General features: G+C 49.6%; 1 protein-coding gene across 3 annotated transcripts in view; it reads left to right on the top strand.

The window, feature by feature from the left end:
* The window catches only part of DLG5 (discs large MAGUK scaffold protein 5), a 134,916-nt gene that overhangs the window by 81,354 nt on the left and 32,253 nt on the right, over positions 1 to 21,309 (top strand). For all 3 annotated transcript variants that reach the window (XM_030799258.1, XM_030799260.1, XM_030799257.1), the window contains exons 7-14: positions 1,032 to 1,344; positions 7,412 to 7,596; positions 9,294 to 9,419; positions 12,432 to 12,564; positions 12,954 to 13,081; positions 13,773 to 13,948; positions 14,315 to 14,418; positions 18,993 to 19,085. In XM_030799258.1, the coding sequence (XP_030655118.1) occupies positions 1,032 to 1,344; positions 7,412 to 7,596; positions 9,294 to 9,419; positions 12,432 to 12,564; positions 12,954 to 13,081; positions 13,773 to 13,948; positions 14,315 to 14,418; positions 18,993 to 19,085 (1,258 nt within the window). The remainder of the gene's footprint in view (positions 1 to 1,031; positions 1,345 to 7,411; positions 7,597 to 9,293; positions 9,420 to 12,431; positions 12,565 to 12,953; positions 13,082 to 13,772; positions 13,949 to 14,314; positions 14,419 to 18,992; positions 19,086 to 21,309) is intronic.

Below are 21,309 nucleotides of genomic sequence, written 5' to 3'. Positions count from 1 at the left end.
GGTTAGCCTTGCAAGTGGGCCTTTCTGAGCGTGTAGAAATCTCAGGTCTGCCGTGTTAACTGCTCTGCACAATACTTAATAAATACTGGTGTGTTCTGAGCATCCTATTTCTTTGGTCGCTGCCATGCTCCTCTCCCCTCTGTGGCAGTCACCCACCTAGCAAATAGGAAAGTTAATTATCTGGGGCATGTGTCTTCTGTCATCTTTAGAGATGTGATATATGCCCTCAAACAGTGTTTTGCAGAGGATGTGCCTGTGAATCACCAGTTTTCTGGGGCATGTATCAGTTTCACATGAAAAGTGCTCTTTGGGGATAAATAGGTTTGAGCATTGCCAGGTTGAACCCAGACAGATGTCTCTGCTGCAGGACTTCTCAGAGCCTCCTCAGTGTGGTGTTGTGCAGTAGACACTCTCCAAGAGGGGGCCAAGATGCAGAGTTTCCCAAACATAAGTCATCAGATAATATACTTTTTTAGGGGTAATGGAGCTCCATGCAGAACCGGTGTCTATGGAGCACACTGAGAATGGCTGGTCTGGAGCCATGGGCTCTGATTTGCAGGCTGCCTGTGTGGAAGATGCCCCCCGGCCTGGAAGGACCGAGCTGTGCTCTTCGAGCGAACTTGATGACCTTGTCACAGGGCTGTACTGTTCGTAACTGTGAAATGAGGCGGTTTGACTAAATGATCGTTAAGGCCTCTTTATGCTGTTATCCTGGCATTGTTTTGTTTTTATTATTTTAAAAAATTAATGTGGCTTGACTGTGGGAGAAATATGCTGTTGTTTCTAGTGGAGTGGAGGGCATGATGTCCTCAGTTCAACTCCTGGCATTTGTAAAGGGCTGAGAAAAATTCCAGGTCCGGGGGCACTGGTACTCCGTGACTTTTCTCTCTTGGGGGTGGAGAGAGTGACTTCACTTGAAACTTCACGCTTGACTGTCCAGCACAGTAGAGCTGGCTGGAGGCAGCAGCGCAGCCGGCCACTGACCGGGCAGGGCCCCCGCCCCTCCCACGTCTCGCCGCCTCTCTCGCCAGGTTTGAGGCGATCCACCATGAGCTGAACAAGGCCACGGCGCAGAACAAGGACCTGCAGTGGGAGATGGAGCTGCTGCAGTCAGAGCTGACCGAGCTGAGAACCACGCAGGTGAAGACAGCAAAGGAGTCGGAGAAATACAGGGAGGAGCGGGACGCTGTGTACAGCGAGTACAAGCTCATCATGAGTGAGCGTGACCAGGTCATCTCTGAGCTGGACAAGCTGCAGACCGAAGTGGAGCTGGCCGAGTCCAAGCTCAAGAGCAGCACATCTGAGAAGAAGGCGGCCAATGAGGAGATGGAGGCGCTGCGGCAGGTAGGTGGGTGGGCCGGTGGCTGGCTTTCAGCCTCTCCTACAGCGTCCCGGGAAGAGGGGCTGCAGAGTGCATGGTGTCCGGATTAGAAGCCTCCTGAGTTGGAGTAAAGGGCTTCTCATTGGAGGCCTAAGTGCAAGCTGGGTTATCAGACACTGCCAAGGTAACTCCTGAGCTCATGCTTAATGCCCAGCTCTAGTCTCGATTACAGGGGACAAGCGGGGAGGGCGAGCCAGACACAGTCGTGGATGCCCGGAGCTTACACACCAGGAAGAGTCAGATGACACACACCAGCACTCTCACACCCAAACCCACTGCTATGTAATTGCAGATCAGTCCCATGCTGAAAGTCAGTGATATCTCAAGGACTTGCTTATTATGAAGCAAGATACCAAGGCCAAGTTCCCAAAGCCATAGATACGTTAGGCCTCTTGTGTCTGGAAGAGCACCCTCAGGGGCCCTTTTTCAACAGCAGTGTGCATCTGCTCAAATCTGCTCTTGAAAAAGTATTTCAGGCTCCTGCTGGGAAGATGTGCTAGTAGGCTGAGCCCAACATTCTTCTCCTAAAGCCTTGCTCTCTGGGGGCCACACCTCCAGGGTTGGGGGGCTGGGATGTTTGGTAGCACTGGATTGGGCCACCTAGCTCAACTCCTGGGTGGCCAATGTGGATTTTCTGTCTCCTTCCTACCTGTCAACCTCTCCTCATGGAGCTCCTTGCCCTAGGTCTAGCTGAGCCCTGCTGGGGCTTAGATGGGCCCATGGAGATTCCCTTCAGTCTATGTTGTGTGTGGCTCTGATTAGAGCTTCTGGACTTGATCACAACAGATTTTTTTCCGATCAGAATAGTTCTCAGATATTCACATCCCTCTATTCTTCTGCCTTTCTGTGCAGGTCAGTTAGAATGCAGCTTTCAAAGGTGGTTTATGAGAAGCAAAAAGCAAGGCGTTTAAAGGTCAGGCAGATTGGCAGGGCTGGTATGCATTGGATCATTACTACCAGGTCCTGCTGTACCAAGTGTGAGGCAGGTGATGCCCAAGGGGTGACCAGCATGTCTTTCAACCGACAGCAACTCCTCGTCAGGCCTGGGCAGTGGTAGGGGATGTGGGGAATGCATGAGACACAGGCCCCTTGCTGGGAGATGGCCCTCCTCAGTCATGTGGTCTCGAACCTCTCTAGGCCTGCCTGCCTGCCTGCCTGCCTGCCTCCCTGCCTCCCTCCCTCCCTCCCTCCCTCCCTCCCTTCCTTCCTCCCTTCCTTCCTTCCTTCTTTCCTTCCTTTCTTTTGAGACTGAGTCTCGTTGTGTTGCCCAGCCTGAAGTGCAGTGGCACAATCTCGGCTCACTGCAACCTCTACCTCCTGGGTTCAAGCAATTCTCGTGCCTCAGCCTCCCAGGTAGCTGGGATTACAGGCATGTGCCACCACGCCCGGCTAATTTTTTGTATTTTTAGTAGAGACATGGCTTTGCCATGTTGGCCAGGCTGGTCTCGAACTCCTGGACTCAAGCGATCCTTCTGCCTCGGCCTCCCAAAGTACTGGGATTACAAGCATAATTCACTGCCTGGTGAGCCACTATGCCTGGCCTCTGGGCCTCAGTTTCTATTTTTAATTAATTTTTTATTTTTTTATTGAGACAGCCTCTCTGTTCCCCAGGCTGGAGTGCAGTGGCACAATCATAGCTCACTGTAATCTCGACCTCTTGGGCTCAAGTGATCCTCCCACCTCAGCCCCCCAAGTAGCTGGGACTATAGGTGAGCACCAGCTCACCCAGCTAATTCTTAATTTTTTTGTAGTGATGTGGTCTCACTATGTTGCCCAGGCTGGTCTCAAACTCCTGGGCTCAAGTGATCCTCCTGCCTCGGCCTCCCAAAGTGCTGGGATTACGGGCATGAGCCCCTGCACCCAGCCAGCCTCAGTTTCTTCATTTGCACAATGGAATGGTGGTTGTGATGAACAAATGATTCAATATAGAAAATACATCATTGTGCCTGCACAAATCAACAGTGAGTTGAGATGGACATTCATTATTATGCCCATCTGAATCTTACTACTCTGTTAGGATTAGGGTGAACCTCATTAAACTGTTTCTGTGGGTAAAAATGGGCCAACCAAGTAATGGGAATTTCATACAAGGAACCACCCAGACTTCTCCAGACCCTTGAGGCAAAAGCCAGTGTGAAGAGAAGTATTTACTGCAATGAAATTTTTGAAAAGTCTGTTAGAATAAATTTTTAATAAGTAAAGATAATGCATTAGAACTTGGAAATCATCCTAGAAAAACCATGAACTCATGTTCACATCCTGGTATCTGAGCACATAATTGTTGGGGGAAAATGTCAATATCAAATAAGGAAAACAAAATGATGAAGAAGGAAACTTGGAAAATGACCGAGTCAGTAACTGCTCTGAAATGTCACAGAATGTCAGGCACATGCCTGGGGAATGACAGTGAGCCCGTGTGGATGGAGTTTTGAGATTTTCTTTTTTCTTTTTTTGAGATGCAGTTTCCCTCTTTTGCCCAGGCTGGAGTGAAGTGGCACTATCTCTGCTCACTAAACCTCCACCTGCTGCGTTCCAGTGATCCTCCTGCCTCAGCCTCCCGAGTAGCTGGGATTATAGACAGCTGCCAGTACACCCAGCTAATTTTTGTATTTTTAGTAGAGACGGGGTTTTGCCCTGTTGGCCAGGCTGGTCTCGAATTCCTGACCTCAGGTGATCCACCCACCTTGGCCTCCCAAAGTGCTAGGATTACAGGCCTGAGCCACTGCGCCTGGCCAAGTTTTGAGATCTTCGAAGTTAATCGTGAAGACTGTTTGTAGAAATGTAGAAAGCACAGAGATGCGCGAAGAACACCTGAGTTCCCTGTGGTGCTGGCGTCCAGCAATGAGACCTCCAGGCCTGACGTCCTTGTGGCAGCCACCGCCTTCCCAGCACTCAGGCGAGCCCTTCAGCCTGGAGCCCTCCTCTATCCTCCGCAGCGGGTGTTGGCTGGGCATCAAATGCACCTGTTGGCTGAGGCAGGGATCTTTTCCAGGCCCCGTTCTGAGTCAGCAGGCAGGAGAGAGCCCCTGCTGCTGCCCCGTCAGCTCTGAGAGCTGAAATCTTCAGCTCCTTCTCAAGTTGGTCTGGCTTCATGGATAAAAGAGCACTCCACCGGCAAGAGCAGGCCAGGAGGGGTGGGCAGTGAGGCACCCTGGGGATTGGCCCCACCACCCTACTGGCTGCTGTCTGTCAGGGATCAGCTGTGGGGGGCCTTCTGGCAGGTCTAGCTCCCTCACCGCAGAGCCATCTTCATCCTGCTCAGCCCAAGGGCTGGGCTTCAGTTTCTGGCGTCGTGCTTGCATGCCCCTGTCTTCTGTCTACACCTCTTGCTCCATTTTCCCCTTTCCTTCTCCATGCCCTCTCTCCCTTCTGTGTTCTTCTGAGTGGGCTGGGGCAAAGAGGGAGCAAAGAGGTAGCACGGGGAGGCCGGGGGCCTGTCAGGGTCTTTGCCGGGTTGGCTGTGCCCTCGCCTCCTTCTTCCCGGCTCCCAGAGGGGAGATATCCTTGGGAGCTCCCCCAAGGCCGCCCTCCTGCCTCAGGCCAGGAGCTGACCTTGTCCGGGGAAGGCTCATTGCTCCCAGCAGGAGGCGAACTGCCTGGGGAGTTGAGGTTGGCACCACTGGAAGCCGTAGGCCACTGCTGCCTGTTGCAGAAATCTCCCAGGTTCCAACGCACTTTCCCAGATGGGCCCTGCTCACCGAGCCCTGTCTGTAGAAGGGCAGCCCCCCACACTCCTGCCATCTGCTGCCGTGAATGCAGTTACACGTCTAGCTACAGGTCCTGCTTGAGGAGCTGAGCTCAGCTGTGGTGGACAGACTGGACAGTGCCAGGGGACAAGGCAAGGCAGCAGTGGCCTTTCCAGAACTTAGAGGCAGGGCTGTTATAGCAAGAGAAGCTGCCCAGGAAGCAGAGGGAGGTGCCCTCACCTGAGAGCCGTCTGCTCAGGGGCACCCCTCCACACTCGGGCCCCATCCTCCCCTGGGACCCTCGAGTGTGCTCTGGCCCTCTGGGGCTGGGTTGCAGCCCACAGACCTTTCTCACCGGCCTCATGCCTGGGTCTGGCAAGTGTTTTGTGAAGACCAGCCCATCTCTTCCCATGCCTTTGTTCACCCAGCACAGAAAGAAAGAGACTGCAGGTGGCGCTTTTAGAGCAGACTCAGACTGACATCTGATGCCGAGGCAGCCTGGGGTAGAGGAGCCGGTACTGATCACGAGTCAGCTCTGCAGGATGGGGGAGCCCTGGCGAGTCACTTCTAAATCCAGCAGTTCCTCACCAGTGTAATCAGAATCAATCAGTTGGTCACTTGGGTCCTCTGGGCTTCCAAATTTTACCATTTTTTTAAGGTACCTCATTTCCCTCTCCCCCCTCACTAAAACTAAGTATAGTACTTCTTGTATTCCTTATAAGGAAGCAGTATTTTGGGGATGAATTCATTTTGGAGACCAGCAATGGCGTGGGGCCCAGGGGAAGGAAGGGAGCTGTGGGCTGGGGGAGCTGCCCACCTCCTGCACTGCCTCTCGTCCTGTCTGCACCTGGGGCTTCCCTCCTAGATGCTCATCCAGAGCACCATGGAGAAACCTTTCAGGGAATCCATATGGTAACGTGTCAGCTCTAAAACTATCCATAAATATATTGTAAAACAGCAAGTATAATGTAAATTTTTAAAAGTATCGTTTATCATAAATTCTTGACTAAATTAATACACTTTTTATTTTTTATTATTTTTTTTTTAGACCGAGTCTCCCTCTGTTGCTCAGGCTGGAGTGCAGTGGCACCATCTGGGCTCACTGTGACCTCCGTCTCCCAAGTTCAAGCGATTCTCCTGCCTCAGTCTCCCATGTAGCTGGGCCACAGAAACATGCCACCATGTCCGGCTAGTTTTTGTAGTTTTAGTAGAGATGGGGTTTTACCATGTTGGTCAGGCTGGTCTCAAACTCCTGATCTCATGTGATCTGCCTGCCTCGGCCTCCCAAAGTGCTGGGATTACAGGTGTGAGCCACTGTATCCTGCCCCCAAATAATTCTTTTTAAAATGAAAATTTAAGAAGGATTTTTGTTTTTGAAAATAGCAAACTAAACAAACATGGCATACCATGTAAAGCTGAAAAAAAAATCAAAACTGAAATGATTTGAATGACTCCCAGGAACTGTGAGGTCTGAGCAAAGCCTGCCACTGCACTGTCACCCTCAAGTTTTGATGGTCCTTTTTGTGCAAATTGTTTTTCAGCTCCTCTGCCTCTGTTTTGAGAGGTGAGGGGAATTATCAACTGACTCCAGGTGTTTTCTTGTCAACTTCATTCTCTTCTCTTGTTTTCTATGTCTGAGGTCTTTCTGAACGCGTTTTTTGTAGAGGCTGCTGTCTCCTGCTGTCTGGAGAATGATCTTTAGAGGGAACGGAAGCTTTCTTCCTGTGCATGTGTGTCTTCCTGTGTCCTAGCACTTGGGGGTGGAGAGTCTCGGGGCAGGGACACCAGTGTCATCAGCGCCTCTGCTGTCGTGCTTATCTTTTGCGTGTTTGGAAAGCCTCGAGCAGGGGGAGGAGTTATTCTTGCAGTAAACACTTGCTTTGTCATCCGTCATTTCCCCGTGTTTCCTAAGGATTATAGAGGTGTGGAGGGGGCTTTTCATATGAGTGCTACTAAGAGTTTGACTTGAAATTTTAGTGGAGCATATAACTCTTTAGGGATGCAAATGCTTCAGATTTCAGCTTTTTAAATGAACTGAGATACACAGCACTTCACCAGCAGGAATACCGGTGTATTTTTGTCTTTAAAAATAACTCAGTATGCCAGATTATAAAAACCAGGATCACAGACACGGTGGGGACTAGAGGGTGCTGGGTAATAGGACCGTGGCTGTGGGGTATAGTCACGGGGGGTATGGGTGGAGGGGGTGTGCTGTGATGGGCTCCGTGTTTCCCTCCATCCAGCTCGCTAGAGCCTCAGCCTTGACCCCCCGCACTGGTGCGGGGGACTCCTGGTCCATGAGGCTCAGCAACCTCTCCCTCTCCCTGCCCCTTGCTCCCACCAGATCAAAGACACGGTGACAATGGATGCTGGGAGAGCCAACAAGGAGGTTGAAATCCTTCGAAAGCAGTGCAAGGCTCTGTGCCAGGAGCTGAAGGAAGCCCTCCAGGAGGCGGATGTGGCCAAGTGCCGGCGGGACTGGGCCTTCCAGGAGCGAGACAAGATCGTAGCAGAGCGTGACAGCATCCGGTACGGGGTGCCCTCGAGCTGGCGTGGGCTCGCATCTCCCCAGGATGCGGGGACCTGCTACGGTCTGTTGGGAGGGTCAGAATTGTTTGCTGTATGTCCAGGTAAGGTGGGAGGGACCTGGGCTCCTCCTTTCTCACCCCTAGTTGATGCCCTAGCCTTGCCTCTTAGTTTTAGAATTTTCCATTGTTTCTCCCTCCCATCTCACTCAGCCCTAGCTGTCCCAAGTGTGTACTATGTCCATGTGAGACCCCTGTGAAGGGGCATGAGGCAGACCTCTTTTATTTGAGGGCTTCTGATGAGAAGAGCACCTCCGAAATGTGTCCTTTCAGCAGTATTCACTGGGCGCCTACTGTGTGCCAGGGTGTTAGATCTCTGGAGCAAGGAGACCTTGGGAGAGGCTTGGTCAGGCAGGGTGGTGAGGGAGGAAGATGTGTAACTGAGTTCCAGGGCTGTGGGGGACATGCAGGGCTCCCTGGGGTGTGGGGAGGTCTCCCCAGAGAGCGTGGCATTCGAGCTAGAACTGGAAGCATGAGTGGGGTTTTTCTAGGTGGAAAAGGGGGAAGGGCATTGCAGATGGAGGGGACCTGTGGAGTGTGCTCAGGGCAGGGACGTGGGCAAGTCATGGGGAGGGCAGGCTGGTGAGATTCCCAGGGGCAGGTGTAGAGGCCTTGAAAGGGAAGCCAAGCAGTGTGGGCTTGATCCTTCGCTGGGGAGGAACCAGGAGAGGCTATGGTGGTGGTGATGTTTGGGGTGGGGAGAGATAATGTCTTGCTATTTGGGAGGTTTCCAAAAGATTCCTTGTGGTTGGTCAGGGGAGAGACCAATGCCTATAGGGGCTGGTCAGGAGATGAGGATGGCTAGGTGGTGAGGCCCTGCCAATGGAGAGCACAGTCAGGTGCCCAGTGCAAGGGGAGGGAGGCCCAGGGGCTGCTCCCTATCTGCTTCTGCTCGGACCCCTTCCATGGGTGTCTCCAGGGGGCAGTCCTCAGCCGGGCTCTGACTGAGGTTGGGGGAGATTTGAGGCCATGGAGAGGTAGGAACCAGTCCTCTGGGTATATGCATTTCTGGAGGTGGCACAGAGCCCAGGCCCCTCCACAGGCAGGTCATCTGTTTCCGCCTCCTTGGGGTCCTCTTTCATAGAGTCTTGCCAAGCTTGTACTTTGCACCCGCACAGAGCTAAGACAGACAGAGATGCATGAGGACTGGCTGCTATCCGAAGGGGCTCACATCCTAGTTGTAGGGTACAGGGATAGCTCTAGAAAGCCCTGCGTGTGGGTAGATATGAGACATGTGGTAGTGCTGGAGCACAGGCCTGCAAGGCAGATGGGGGATGCTTCATGCAGAGGAGAGCCACCCCCCAGCCCCCATGTTGGCGTTAGAAGAGTGAGTGTGTGCAGAGGGTGGTCCTTAACCCCAGGCACATTGAGGGTGAAACAGGGCATTGGGAACCTGACCCTTGTTGCCAGGTGACTGTGGGGGTGTCTCTTCCCTGCCTGGGTCCTCCATGTTCCCTCTGTCGTGCACTGGAGCTGGCCTAGGTGGTCTTACCCCTAGATTCCCAAGCGCTCCTGTGCATCTGGGGATGGGACAGGTGCCGGCAGGTATTTGGAGTGAGGTGACCAGGCCATCCGCTGCAGACCAGGAACCCCCTTCCCTGTGCCTCTTGAGGTGACCTTGTCCTCTGCTCCTTCCACCAGGACACTGTGTGACAACCTGAGGCGGGAGCGGGACCGTGCGGTGAGCGAGCTGGCCGAGGCCCTGCGCAGCCTGGATGACACCCGCAAGCAGAAGAATGATGTCAGCCGCGAGCTGAAGGAGCTCAAGTAGGCTCGGGCGGGCACCCGCTGGAGTGGGCATGCATCTGGGAGCCCGGGACCCCTCTCCCTTCCGGGCAAGGCAATGCTGAGTGCATTGGCCAGGGCCTCATCCTTCTATGTTGACCTGGCTGTTTGTCCCTTCACCTCACTCTGCCTTACTCTGTCAGTGTGTAGAATGGGTTCGAATGTCATCTCCATGTTGGGTTAATTAGAAATTCTTAGGCCAAAAATTCTTAGACACAGGGCAGCCACCATGTGCCAAGGCACTAGGAAGGGAGGGCCATGTTCCCAAGCAGTCCATTTGGGGCAGGCATACATGTGTTATCCATTCATTCATTCCCTTACTCACTCACTCACTCACTCACTGAGATTTTTCAAGTACCTGCTCTGTATGGGCCAGCCTCCATTAGAGGCACTGGAGAAATGGCACTGACAAGCATACCAAGTCCCTTTCCTCATGGGCTCACAGTGCACAGGAAGAGACACAGACCAAGGTCAGGTCCATCTAAGAGACAAGTACGTAAATGAGTAAAATGACGACAGATTGTGATTTAGAGTTTTAAAGGCAATTGCAACCCCCATCCAGCAGTTCTGCCTGTGTTATTTGGACGCCCATTTGGAAGACTGTTTGGGGTGTCAGACATCCTCCCCTCGGTTACAGCAGCCTCCCAAGGTGTCATTTAAACACTCAGTGGCCTTTAGTAGTGCATTGAAATACAAAGATCAGGGTTTAAGCATAGAAACTGGCAGAGCCCAACAGGCCGTGGTCTAAAACCCAAATCTAGTTGGAAAGCAGTGGCTCTCCGCCCATTGTGTGACATTTCCCTAGCTGTTAGTGTGGTGAGGGGGCAGTGAGAAGCTCGTGTGTGAGTACAAGTGTGCAAGCCTTGCACACTCAAGTGATGCACTTCAGAAGGGAGTGACAACAGCTTCTCTTCTTTCCCATTCAGTAAAACTCCTAATGAGACAAAGAGCTCTATTTATTCTATAAAAACCCAGACTCTCTGGAGCTTGGGTGCTCTCAGGAATATTTTAGGGGTTAAGAGGCAAGGCAAGACTCTTCACAGGAGCCATCTTGGGTCTAGCAATGTGATGGAATCAAGGGGTTATCTTCGAAGGGAAAGCCTAGAACCTCTGAGCTGTGAACATGGGACATGTTGCCTCTCGTTTGGGCCAGAGTTGCCTGAAGCTTGTGCATTCAGCTTGTGTGTTCATTCAGCATGTTTGCATCTGTGCCTCCTGTCTGCTAAGTTCTCTAACTGGCAGGATGCTGGTGAGGGGGTCTGTGTTGCTGCCTGGGAAGCCTCAGGCACTCCCTGGTAATGCCAGATGAGACAGGGAAAGTGAGCATTGAATGCTGAGCTCAGCTGCACTGGCCTGGGGAGGGGCTGGGGCAGCGTTGGAAGGCATTGGAGCTCTGCCCTGGAGGCTGAGTGGCATTCTAGAGCTGGCTAGTGAGAGCACAGCCTAGGCAAAGGTGCGGCCCTGGAGCCTGTCTGCTGGAGTAGGAAACACAAGTAGGTCAGGAGCCCAGTGGGCAGCGTTCATGAGCTGGCAAGGCAGCCTGGGCCCAGATTTCAGGAAGGGTGTCACAGGCAAGTTACCTGAGGATATAACGAGGCTTCTGAGTCTGTCTTTCACATCTTCATTACTAGGTCTTTCTCAGAGCTAATATTTATAATTTTGATGAAGTCAAATCTATCAAATTTTTTTTTTTGAGATGCCCAGGCTGGAGTGCAGTGGTATAGTCTTTGCTCACTGCAACCTCTGCTTCCCGGATTTAAGTGATTCTTGTGCCTCAGCCTCCTGAGTAGCTGGGATTACAGGTGCATGTTACCACACCTGGCTAATTTTTGTATTTTTAGTAGAGATGGAGTTTCACCATGTTGGCCAGGCTGGTCTTGAACTCCTGACCTCAAGTGATCCGCCTACCTCTGCCTCCTGAAGTGCTGGGATTACAGGCGTGAGCTTCCGCGCCTGGCCACCAGTGAACATTTTTTAAAATTGTAGCAATGGCATTAAAGGAAATGTTAAGAACTACATCTTCATCCTAACATAACTATTTAAGTGGTATTTCTGTTGCTTCTTCTGTCAGTTTGCATTTCAATTTGTGATATAGTTGGCATTAGCAGTTTAGGTTGAGATTCATTTCTTTGGCTATGGATGTGCAGGCGCTCCAGCATCATTAGTTGGAGGCTGTCCTTCCTCTGTTAACTTATGCACCTTTGGTGACTTGGGGCATTCCTAGGTTCCTTATTCTGTTCTACAGACCTGTGTGTCTGTCTCCCTGACAGCAGCACACAGTCTTGATTGCTGTAGCTGTATACTAAGTCTTAAATTGGGTAGAGAGTTTCCTCCCACTTTAGTCATTTTCAAAATAGTTTTAGTGATTCTGATGCCTTTTTGTATACATTTTAGAATAGCCGTCTATATCTAGAAAAATCTTGTTGGCATTTTGATTTTATTTTTTAAATTAAATTTTATTCTTTTTTGAGATGGAGTTTCACTCTGTCACCAGGCTGGAGTGCAGTGGTGTGACCACCACTCCCTGCAACCTCTGTCTCCCTGATTCAAGTAATTCTCCTGCCTCCCGAGTAGCTGAGGTTACAGGCACATGCCACCACGCCCGGCTAATTTTTGTATTTTTAGTAGTGACGAGGTTTCACCATGTCGGTCAGGCTGGTCTCAAACTCCTGACTTCAGGTGATCTGCCTGTCTCGGCCTCCCAAAGTGCTGGGATTACAGGCATGAACCACCGTGCCCGGCTGGCATTTTGATTTTAATTGTGTTAAATCTCTAGATAAATTTGGGGAGAATTTGTCTTTTTTAAAAAACCACTGTGAAAACTCACAGATATCCCAGAAGCCTTGACCTGACTCTCTGAGTTATTGGGAAACAAGGGGGAAAGGAGCCCATTTTAGCTCTTTCAAACGGCCTGCCTCGTGAGGTTCAGAGCCATTACACGGTGGGATGTTTCACCTCCCAAGGGGCTGTCACCATGGCTCTCTCTGTTCACAGGGAACAGATGGAATCCCAGTTGGAAAAGGAGGCCCGGTTCCGGCAGCTGATGGCCCACAGCTCCCACGACTCGGCCATTGATACGGATTCCATGGAGTGGGAAACGGAAGTTGTAGAGTTCGAGAGGGAGACGGTAAGCTGCCTCTAATGGTTCTTCTCTCCTTCTCTGATGGATGAGGGAGGAGAGGGTGACCCTCTTGCAGTATTTCACCACTCCAAGTTTGGAGGTTCTCCTTTTCCTCCCAGGCGTGTGAAGGCATCCTTTCCCAGCAGCTGTCCAGGCTGGGTTGCATCCGGGGAAGGGCAGGGTCCTTGGAGTACGCTGACAGGGATGTCTGTCTGCAGTGGCCAGAAGGGGCAGGTTGCAGATACTCATAGGTTTCCATCCTGGGGATGGAGTGTCTTATCAGATGAGGCAAAGGGACAGTCCCCCACATTGGAGTGAGCAGCTTGGGGGCTTAAGAGCCAAATGTCTCTGTCACTGCTTTGTGAAATGCGTTGCTGTTGCTGCTGTTTTTGCAGGAGGATATTGACTTGAAGGCACTGGGGTTTGATATGGCAGAAGGTGTGAATGAGCCTTGTTTCCCGGGGGACTGTGGCATATTTGTCACTAAAGTGGACAAAGGAAGCATTGCTGATGGCCGCTTAAGGTAAGAGCTGAGGCCCAGGCTCTGGAGGCAAGGTGGGGCCCTTCTCCCCAGTGCAGAGGACCCGAAGAGAGCCAGGTAGCACTTAGGTGAACGTTTCCTAGCCTTAGACTCACACACAGTCTGTCCAAGGCCTGCAGTCTCAGCAGCTAATAATGCTCCAAAAAGAAACAGTGCTTCTCAGTTGCCTCTGAATCTGATTATTCTTTAGTTCCAGGTACTGTCTTTTGCTCCTTTGGGTGGGAAGGTGCTCAGGGGGTATGCTTGAGAGCCCAGGATGTACATGGCATGCTCATTCAGGGAAATAGTCATGATGATAAAATAGCTAACACTATCACAGTGCTGACAATTTGCTGAGTACTGGTTTAAGCACTTTATAGAAATTAATTGATTAATCTTTACAACCCTACAAGGTAGGTGTGATTATCACCCCCATTTTACATATGAGGGCACTGAGGCCTGGAGGGGCTAGGTTATACAACTAGTAAGTGGTAGGGCCAGGATTTGAACCCAGGCTGTCTAACCTCAGCATCTGCAAATTTCACCACTGTGTGCTCCTGCAAGAGGAGATTTTCTGAGCGTGTATGTGAGGCACCCACTCCTTGGCAGTCAGCCCCCTGAGTGAGAATGGTGGGCGGCTAGCCGCTGGTCCCACAGCCTATGTGGGTGCTGAACTGGCTGTGCCCCTTCTCAGGGTCAACGACTGGCTGCTGAGAATCAATGATGTGGACCTCATCAACAAGGACAAGAAGCAGGCCATCAAGGCGCTCCTCAATGGGGAGGGGGCCATCAACATGGTCGTGCGGCGGAGGAAGTCTCTGGGTGGGAAGGTGGTCACGCCGCTGCACATCAACCTCAGTGGACAGAAAGGTAGCGGGCCTGTGGACATGGCAGAGTGCCTCAGGTGGCTGGGCCCCTTTTTTGTGGACAGAGGCCGGGGGTGCCCTTTAGAGCACCTCATTCACAAGGATGAGGGGCCAGTGCCATTTAAATGTAGCCCATGTGCTTTCCTGGCAGGAGGTGGTCTGGGCCCTGAGTCTTGCTTTCTGAGTGTTTGATTCACCAGGGTAGATGTAACTGAGCCCCCGATTGGTGGGACTGGGGCAGGGTGCAGGGGTAGACAGGGCGCAGCCTGCTGACATCTTTTGTAAGAAGATGGTAACAAAGATGAGGTAGGGTGACCCAGGGCTGGGCAGCGAGGCCAGGGACTACCCAGTGACCTCCTGTGGCTTTCAGACAGTGGCATCAGTCTGGAGAATGGAGTGTATGCTGCTGCCGTGCTGCCCGGAAGCCCTGCCGCTAAAGAAGGGTCCCTTGCTGTGGGAGACAGGATCGTTGCAGTAAGTCTCAAGGCTGGAGCCAGGGTCATCTGCCGTGCATAGACAGATTACGTTTGGGAGGTTTGAGCAAGAAGTAATGAGCAGAGTTTTTATATTTTCCTTGTTCTGGGCATTGTACTATGTGAACATTTAAAAATAGGTTTCTTGATGGTATGTTTCTATTTACTGTAGAAAATTAGGAAATAAAAGGTCTAGGAGGTAAGTAAGAATCAATTGCATTGCTACCACCTGTAGATAACCTTTCTTCATCTCTCTCTGTCACTCAGGCTGGAGTGCAGTGATACAATCCCAGCTCACTGCAACCTCCAAAGGCCTAAGAGGGAAATAAGAACCACTTGCTTTGGTACCACCTGTAGATAACCTTTATTAACTTTTTTTTTTGATATGGAGTCTTGCTCTGTCACCCAGGATAGAATGCAGTGGCGCAATCCCGGCTCACTGCAACCTCTGACTCTCGTGTTCAAGTGATTCTGCTGCCTCAGCCTCCTGAGTAGCTGGGATTACAGGGCGTGCGCCACCATGCCTGGCTAACTTTTGTACTTTTAGTAGAGATGGGGTTTCACCATGTTGGCCAGGCTGGTCTTGAACTCCTTACCTCAGGTGATCTGCCCGCCTTGGCTTCCCAAAGTTCTGGGATTACAGGCATGATCCATAGCACCTAGCTTTATTAACATTTTAAATGTAGTTCTCTACATTTAACATTCGCATGAATGTTTATCAAGGACAATTAAAAAAATTGACATCATTGTGTTGTGACTTTTAAACACCACCCCTTTTTTTTAACTAAATGTAATACTTATTTTTAAATTTTTTTGTTTTTTTAACTAAATGTAATACTTATTTTTAAATTTTAAAATTTTTTTAACTAAATGTAATACTTATTTTTAATTTTTTTTAACTAAATGTAATACTTATTTTTAAATTTTTTTGTTTTTTTTGACTAAATGTAATACTTATTTTTAAATTTTTTTGTTACCAAAGCAAGTCCTGTTTGTTGTAAAATAGCCAAGCAATACAAAAATATGTAAAGTGAAAAGTGGCAGTCCCTTTCTTCCCCCTTTAATCCTGCTCCTAGAGATTGTCCCTGCCCCCATTTAGTAGATAAGCACCCAGCCCAAACCATATGTGCCCCTACAAATCTAAATATACCTAGACAGATTTCTTGGTTTTGTTTTGCTATTTATGTACCGTAATGGAGTCTGCAATTTGCATCCTACCTTGGATATCTTTCCAAGTGTAGCCTGGCTAATGTTACCCACCTTATGGTATTCTGTTGTTTGATTATATATAGTTTAAATTATCCCCCTATTGATGGACGTAGAAGTTGTTTTCAGGGTCTGCAATTGCAAACAGTCCTGCATGGAACTTTACCTGTGTGCACAGACCCTCTGGAGACACGTAATGGTATCTCTGAGACTAAGCAACAAATGCCATGAGATTGCTGAGTCATAGGACATGCAAATTTAATACTTCTGACCTTTTAAAATTGAAAATGCTAGTGGGGCACGGTGGCTCACTCCCGTAATCACGGCACTTTGGGAGGCCAAGGCAGGTGGATCACCTGAGGTAGGGAGTTTGAGACCAGCTGGGCAACATGGTGAAACCCTGTCTTTACTAAAAATACAAAAATTAGCCGGGCTTGATGGTGGGTGCCTGTCATCCCAGCTACTCGGAAGGCTGAGGCAGGAGAATCACTTGAACCTGGGAGGCAAAGGTTGCAGTGAGCCGAGATCACGCCACTGCACTCTAGCCTGGGTGACAGAGCAAGACTCTTGTCTCTAATAAATAAAAAACAAAAACTGAAAATGCCATACACTTTTTCATGGCATACATACAAAATTCCAATAGTACAAAAGGCAAATAGCGACAACAACTCTTCCTCTGGCTAGACCTCTTGCGTACTGCTTCCCACCCCGATGGCAATCACTGTTAACAATTTATTATATTATGTCCCAGACACTTTCAAAACATCTCACACATTTTTGGGGGGTTGAAGTAACCCAGATGGGATTATAATATACTCAGTTGCTCATCTTGCTTTTTGTTTTTATTTTTATTATTATTTTTTAAGATGGAGTATCACTCTGTCACCCAGGCTGAAGTACAATGGTGTGATCTTGGCTCACTGTAGCCTCTGCCTCCCAGGTTCAAGTAACTATCCTGCTTCAGCCTCCCGAGTAGCTGGGATTATAGGCATGCGCCACCACACCCAGCTAATTTTTGTATTTTTAGCAGAGACGGGGTTTCGCCATTTTGGCCAGCCTGGTTTCAAGCTCCTGACGTCAGGTGATCCACCTGCCTTGGCCTCTCAAAGTGCTGGGATTACAGATGTGAGCCACCACGCCCAGCCAGATTTTAGCAGCATGTCCTGGAGGTCCCTCCATATTCATATCTTTTTGTTTTTATTTTTGTTTGAGATAGTCTCACTCTATTGCCCAGGCTGGAGTGCAGTGGCATGATCTTGGCTCACTGCAACCTCTGCCTCCCAGGTCCAAGTGATTCTCCTGCCTCAGCCACCTGAGCAGCTGGGATTACAGACATGGGCCATCACGCCCTGCTAGTTTTTTTGTATTTTTAGTAGAGATGGGGGTTTCACCATGTTGCCCAGGCTTGTCTTAAACTCCTGACCTCAAATGATCTGCTCTCAGCCTCCCGAAGTGCTGGGATTACAGGTGTGAGCCATCATGCCCAGCCCACATTCACATCTTTAGATCTGCCCCAAGGCATATAACTGTATGTCATTCCTTAGTGGCAGCAGCCTAAGTCGTTGACCAGTCCCTCCCGAGGGATAGTCCGGGCATCTCTGCCTTTACTTACATCTGTGTCGTGCTGCATGGCCACTGGCGTGCCACTTCATAGGGACCCAGGAGTGTGCCCTGGGGTACATTCCTGGGGGTGGGGTTTGCTGGGTCAGAAGGCATGAATGTTTAACATCCAGTGAGATCTTCTCCCTTTGCTCCAAAAAGATGATGGCTTTTTCAGTCCTCCCTGCAGCGTGTGGGGGAACTCATTGCCTCACATCTTTGCCAGTGTTTTTCAGATTTTTTGGGGAGCCAGAGTGTAAAAGCTGTATGGCCACTATGAAAATTTTTAAAATGTAGATTTGTTATAAGGAAAAAACCACAAATTAATTTACTACTTCAAGATAATCACTCTGCAGATATTTTAAAAAGAAAACTTGACTTTGGCCAGGCAAAGTCAGGCTAGGATCACGCCTGTAATCCTAGCACTTTGGGAGGCCGAGGCGGGTGGATTGCCTGAGTTCAGGGGTTTGAGACCAGCCTGGGCAACACGGTGAAACCCTGTCTCTACTAAAATACAAAAAAATTAGCCGGGCATGGAGGCATACGTCTGTAATCCCAGCTACTCGGGAGGCTGAGATAGGAGAATTGCTTGAACCTGGGAGGCGGAGGTTGCAGTGAGCCAAGATCATGCCTCTGCACTTCAGCCTGAGGGGCAGAGCGAGACTCCATCTCAAAAAAAAAAAAAAGAAAACTTGACTTTGAAATGATTATAGATTCATAGGAAGCTGCAGAGATCGTACAGGGGAGTCCTATGTACTCTTCTCCCTGCTTCCCCTCATGGTTGCACCTTGCATGAGTATAATATCAAAGCTAGCATATTGACATTGGTACTGTGTGTGTGTGTGTGTGTGGTTGTGTGTGGTTAAACACATGTTGTTCTGTGTAGCCACCACCATAATGAAGATGCGTAGCTGTTCATCAGCACTGAGGTCTCCCTCCCACTGCCCATTTGTAGTAACACCCTCCCATCCCTGCCCCCGGCAGCTCCCTCCCATCCCTGCCCCCGGCAGCTGATTTTTTCTCCATCTCTGTGATGTCCTTTTGAGAATGTTACAGACATGGAATCATATAGTTTGTGACCTCTGGAGCTGGGCTGTTTTGATTCCACACCACGCCTGCAAGATCCACTCAAAAGGCTGCGTGTGCTGACTGCTTGTTCCTTATCATTGCTGAGCAGTGTTCTGCAATGTGGGTGTATCACAGTTTAGTCATTCACTGGTTGCACATACACTTCTTAAGAAGGTCTGCACATAGCTGTGAGGGATGTGGGCAGAGATTCTGGGAGCAGGGTTGAGAGGTTCTTTGTGAACACTCACAGGGCCCCACTTCACATGGTACTTTCTCTACAAGGCCTTTCCTATCCATGGTCTTGTTTTTAGTCCCCCGCTCTCCCGAGCCACATGCATGCATTTATCTTCCATTTCCTCTGTGGAGGCAAGGAGCTGGGAAGTTCTGAGCCAAGGTCCCGCACCACATGGCAGGGCACAGCAGTGCCAAGATGTTCCCTCCGGGTCCTCGATGTTCTGATCCCAGAAGGACATGCTCCTCCCCTAGCCTGCTGTGAAGGCTTTTGTGTTCCTCTACCTCAGAATCCCCTTAGCTGGACTCCTTGGGCCTCACCAGGAAGACCTCTATCCTTTGCCAACTCCTGACTTTGGCACCTTGCATTTGGTGACTGTCTAGCACAGGAGGTTAGGTAGGCGGAGACCCTGACTGGTAGGCCTGAGGCCGCTCTGCCTGTGGCCTGACATGCCCTCTGTCCTGCTCTAGATCAATGGCATTGCACTGGACAACAAGTCTCTGAATGAATGTGAATCTCTGCTGCGGAGCTGCCAGGACTCCCTGACCCTGTCCCTCCTGAAGGTAAGGGCTGGACCTGGCTCTGCTCTCATGGTCAGGAGTATGGGCAGAGTCCCGGCTCCACATAGCCATGCTACTCCTCAGGGTCACAGGATCCTTGAGAACAGAGTGGGGATTTACCGAGTGCAGGGGGGGCAGGAACCCTGACTGGACGCTGGTCTGAAATCAAAAAACAGCAGTCAAGGCCATGTTGGGCACAGTTGGGTACATTTGAATCTGGACCCGATAATTGGATGATCTTAGGGAATTGTTGCCAGTTTTCCTAGGTATGATGATGGCATTGGGGTTGTTATACAGGAGAATGGCCTTATTTGGGGGAGGTACAAGCTAAAGTTGTTAGAAGTGATGTGTCATGGCTGGGCATGGTGGCTCATGCCTATAATCCCAACACTTTGGGAGGCCAAGGCAGTCGAATCACTTGAGTCCAGCAACACAGCAAGACCTTGCCTCTACAGAAAATACAAAAAGCCTGGGAGGTCGAGGTGGCAGTGAGCTGTGATCGTGCCACTGCACTCCAGTCGGGGTGACAAAGTGAGACCCTATCTCAAAAATGAAAGGAAGAGGCTGGGTGCGATGGCTCATGCCTGTAATCCCAGCACTTTGGGAGGCGGGTGGATCACCTGAGGTCGGGAGTTTGAGACCAGCCTGACCAACATGGAGAAACCCCGTCTCTACTAAAAATACAAAAATAGCCGGACATGGTGGCACATTCCTGTAATCCCAGCTACTCAGGAGCCTGAGGCAGGAGAATCGCTTGAACCCATGAGGCAGAGGTTGTAGTGAGCTGAGATCACGCCTTTGCACTCCAGCCTGGGCAACAAGAGCGAAACTCTGTCTCAAAAAAAAAAAAAAGGAAGGGAGGGAGAAAAAGGAAGGGAAGTGACATGTCATGATTATTTGTAACTTGCTGTCCAATGTTCTGTAGTATCATTATAGATATAGGCAAAAAAGACAATTTAGTGAAATATTTTTGAATCTAGATGGTACATTTATGGACATTTATTATACTTTTCTACATATTTGAAAAGTTTAATGATAGGAAGTTAGAAAAAATAGGCCCAATTCAGAAAACATCTCTTAATGAAATGGCTGGGCCTATTTTTTCTAACTTTCTATTAAGAGATGTTTTCTAAATTAACTGTTTTCAAATTAATTGACTTTTTTGGAAGCGGTTTTATGTTTTCAGAAAAGTTGGGCTGATACAGAATTCTTAGTACTGTCTCAACCACCCCACCACCACCATCCCCACTCCTGTCCCCAAGTTTCCCCAATTTTGGCATTTTGTGTTAGTGTAGTTAGTACATGCGTTACAATTAGTGAGCCAATGTGGATGCATTAGTATTAACTATAATGCATAGTTTACATTAAGGTTCAGTCTTGGTGGTGTATTTTCTGTGAGTTTTGATGCAGGTAATGACATGTACCACCATTGTAATATCATACAGAGTAGTTTCACTGCTCTAAAAATTCCCTGTGCTCCCCATATTTATGCAAGCCCCTGGCAACAACTGATCCTTTTATTGCCTCCATGCTTTTGTGTTTTCTAGAATGCCATAGAGTTGGAATCACAGAGTGTATAGAATGGCTTCTTCATTTGCTAATATAATATACACTTAAGGTTCCTCCTCGTTGTTTCAGTTCTTTTTAGTGCTAATTAATATTCCGTTGTGTGGGTGTACCACAAGAGATATATTTTTAACAATGAGTTTTTACTTTTATGTTTAATATTAAAAAAAAATATTCAAGACATTATGCAGGTAATTTCTTTTTTTTTGAGACAGAGTCTTGCTGTGTTGCCCAGACTGGAGTGCAGTGGCGTGATCTTAGTTCACTGCAACCTCCACCTCCTGGGTTCAAGTGATTCTCCTGCCTCAGCCTCCCAAGTAGCTGGGACTACAGGTGCATGCCACCGTGCCTGGCTTATTTTTGTAATTTTTGTAGAGACGAGGTTTCACCATATTGGTCAGGCTGGTCTCGAACTCCTGACTTCGTGACCTGCCTGCCTCAGCCTACCAAAGCGCTGGGATTACAGGCATGAGCCACCGTGCCTGGCCCAGGTGATTTCGGAAAGTGTTCAAAGTTAAGAAAACTTTGACTCTTCTTTGAGTTCAGAGTGACCAGGGCCATGAGAAAACTTCTCCATTAGGGAGAAGCATATGTGTTTGTGTGTGTGTGCATCTCTGTCTGTCTCTTTTTTAAGGGGCAGGTGGCCCATTCCTGACCATTG

Source organism: Nomascus leucogenys, chromosome 18 (genome assembly GCF_006542625.1).
Source record: "Nomascus leucogenys isolate Asia chromosome 18, Asia_NLE_v1, whole genome shotgun sequence".
Classification (NCBI taxonomy): domain Eukaryota; kingdom Metazoa; phylum Chordata; class Mammalia; order Primates; family Hylobatidae; genus Nomascus; species Nomascus leucogenys.
The sequence above is the reverse complement of the archived record's forward strand: the minus strand, read 5'-3'. Positions and strand labels throughout refer to the sequence as shown.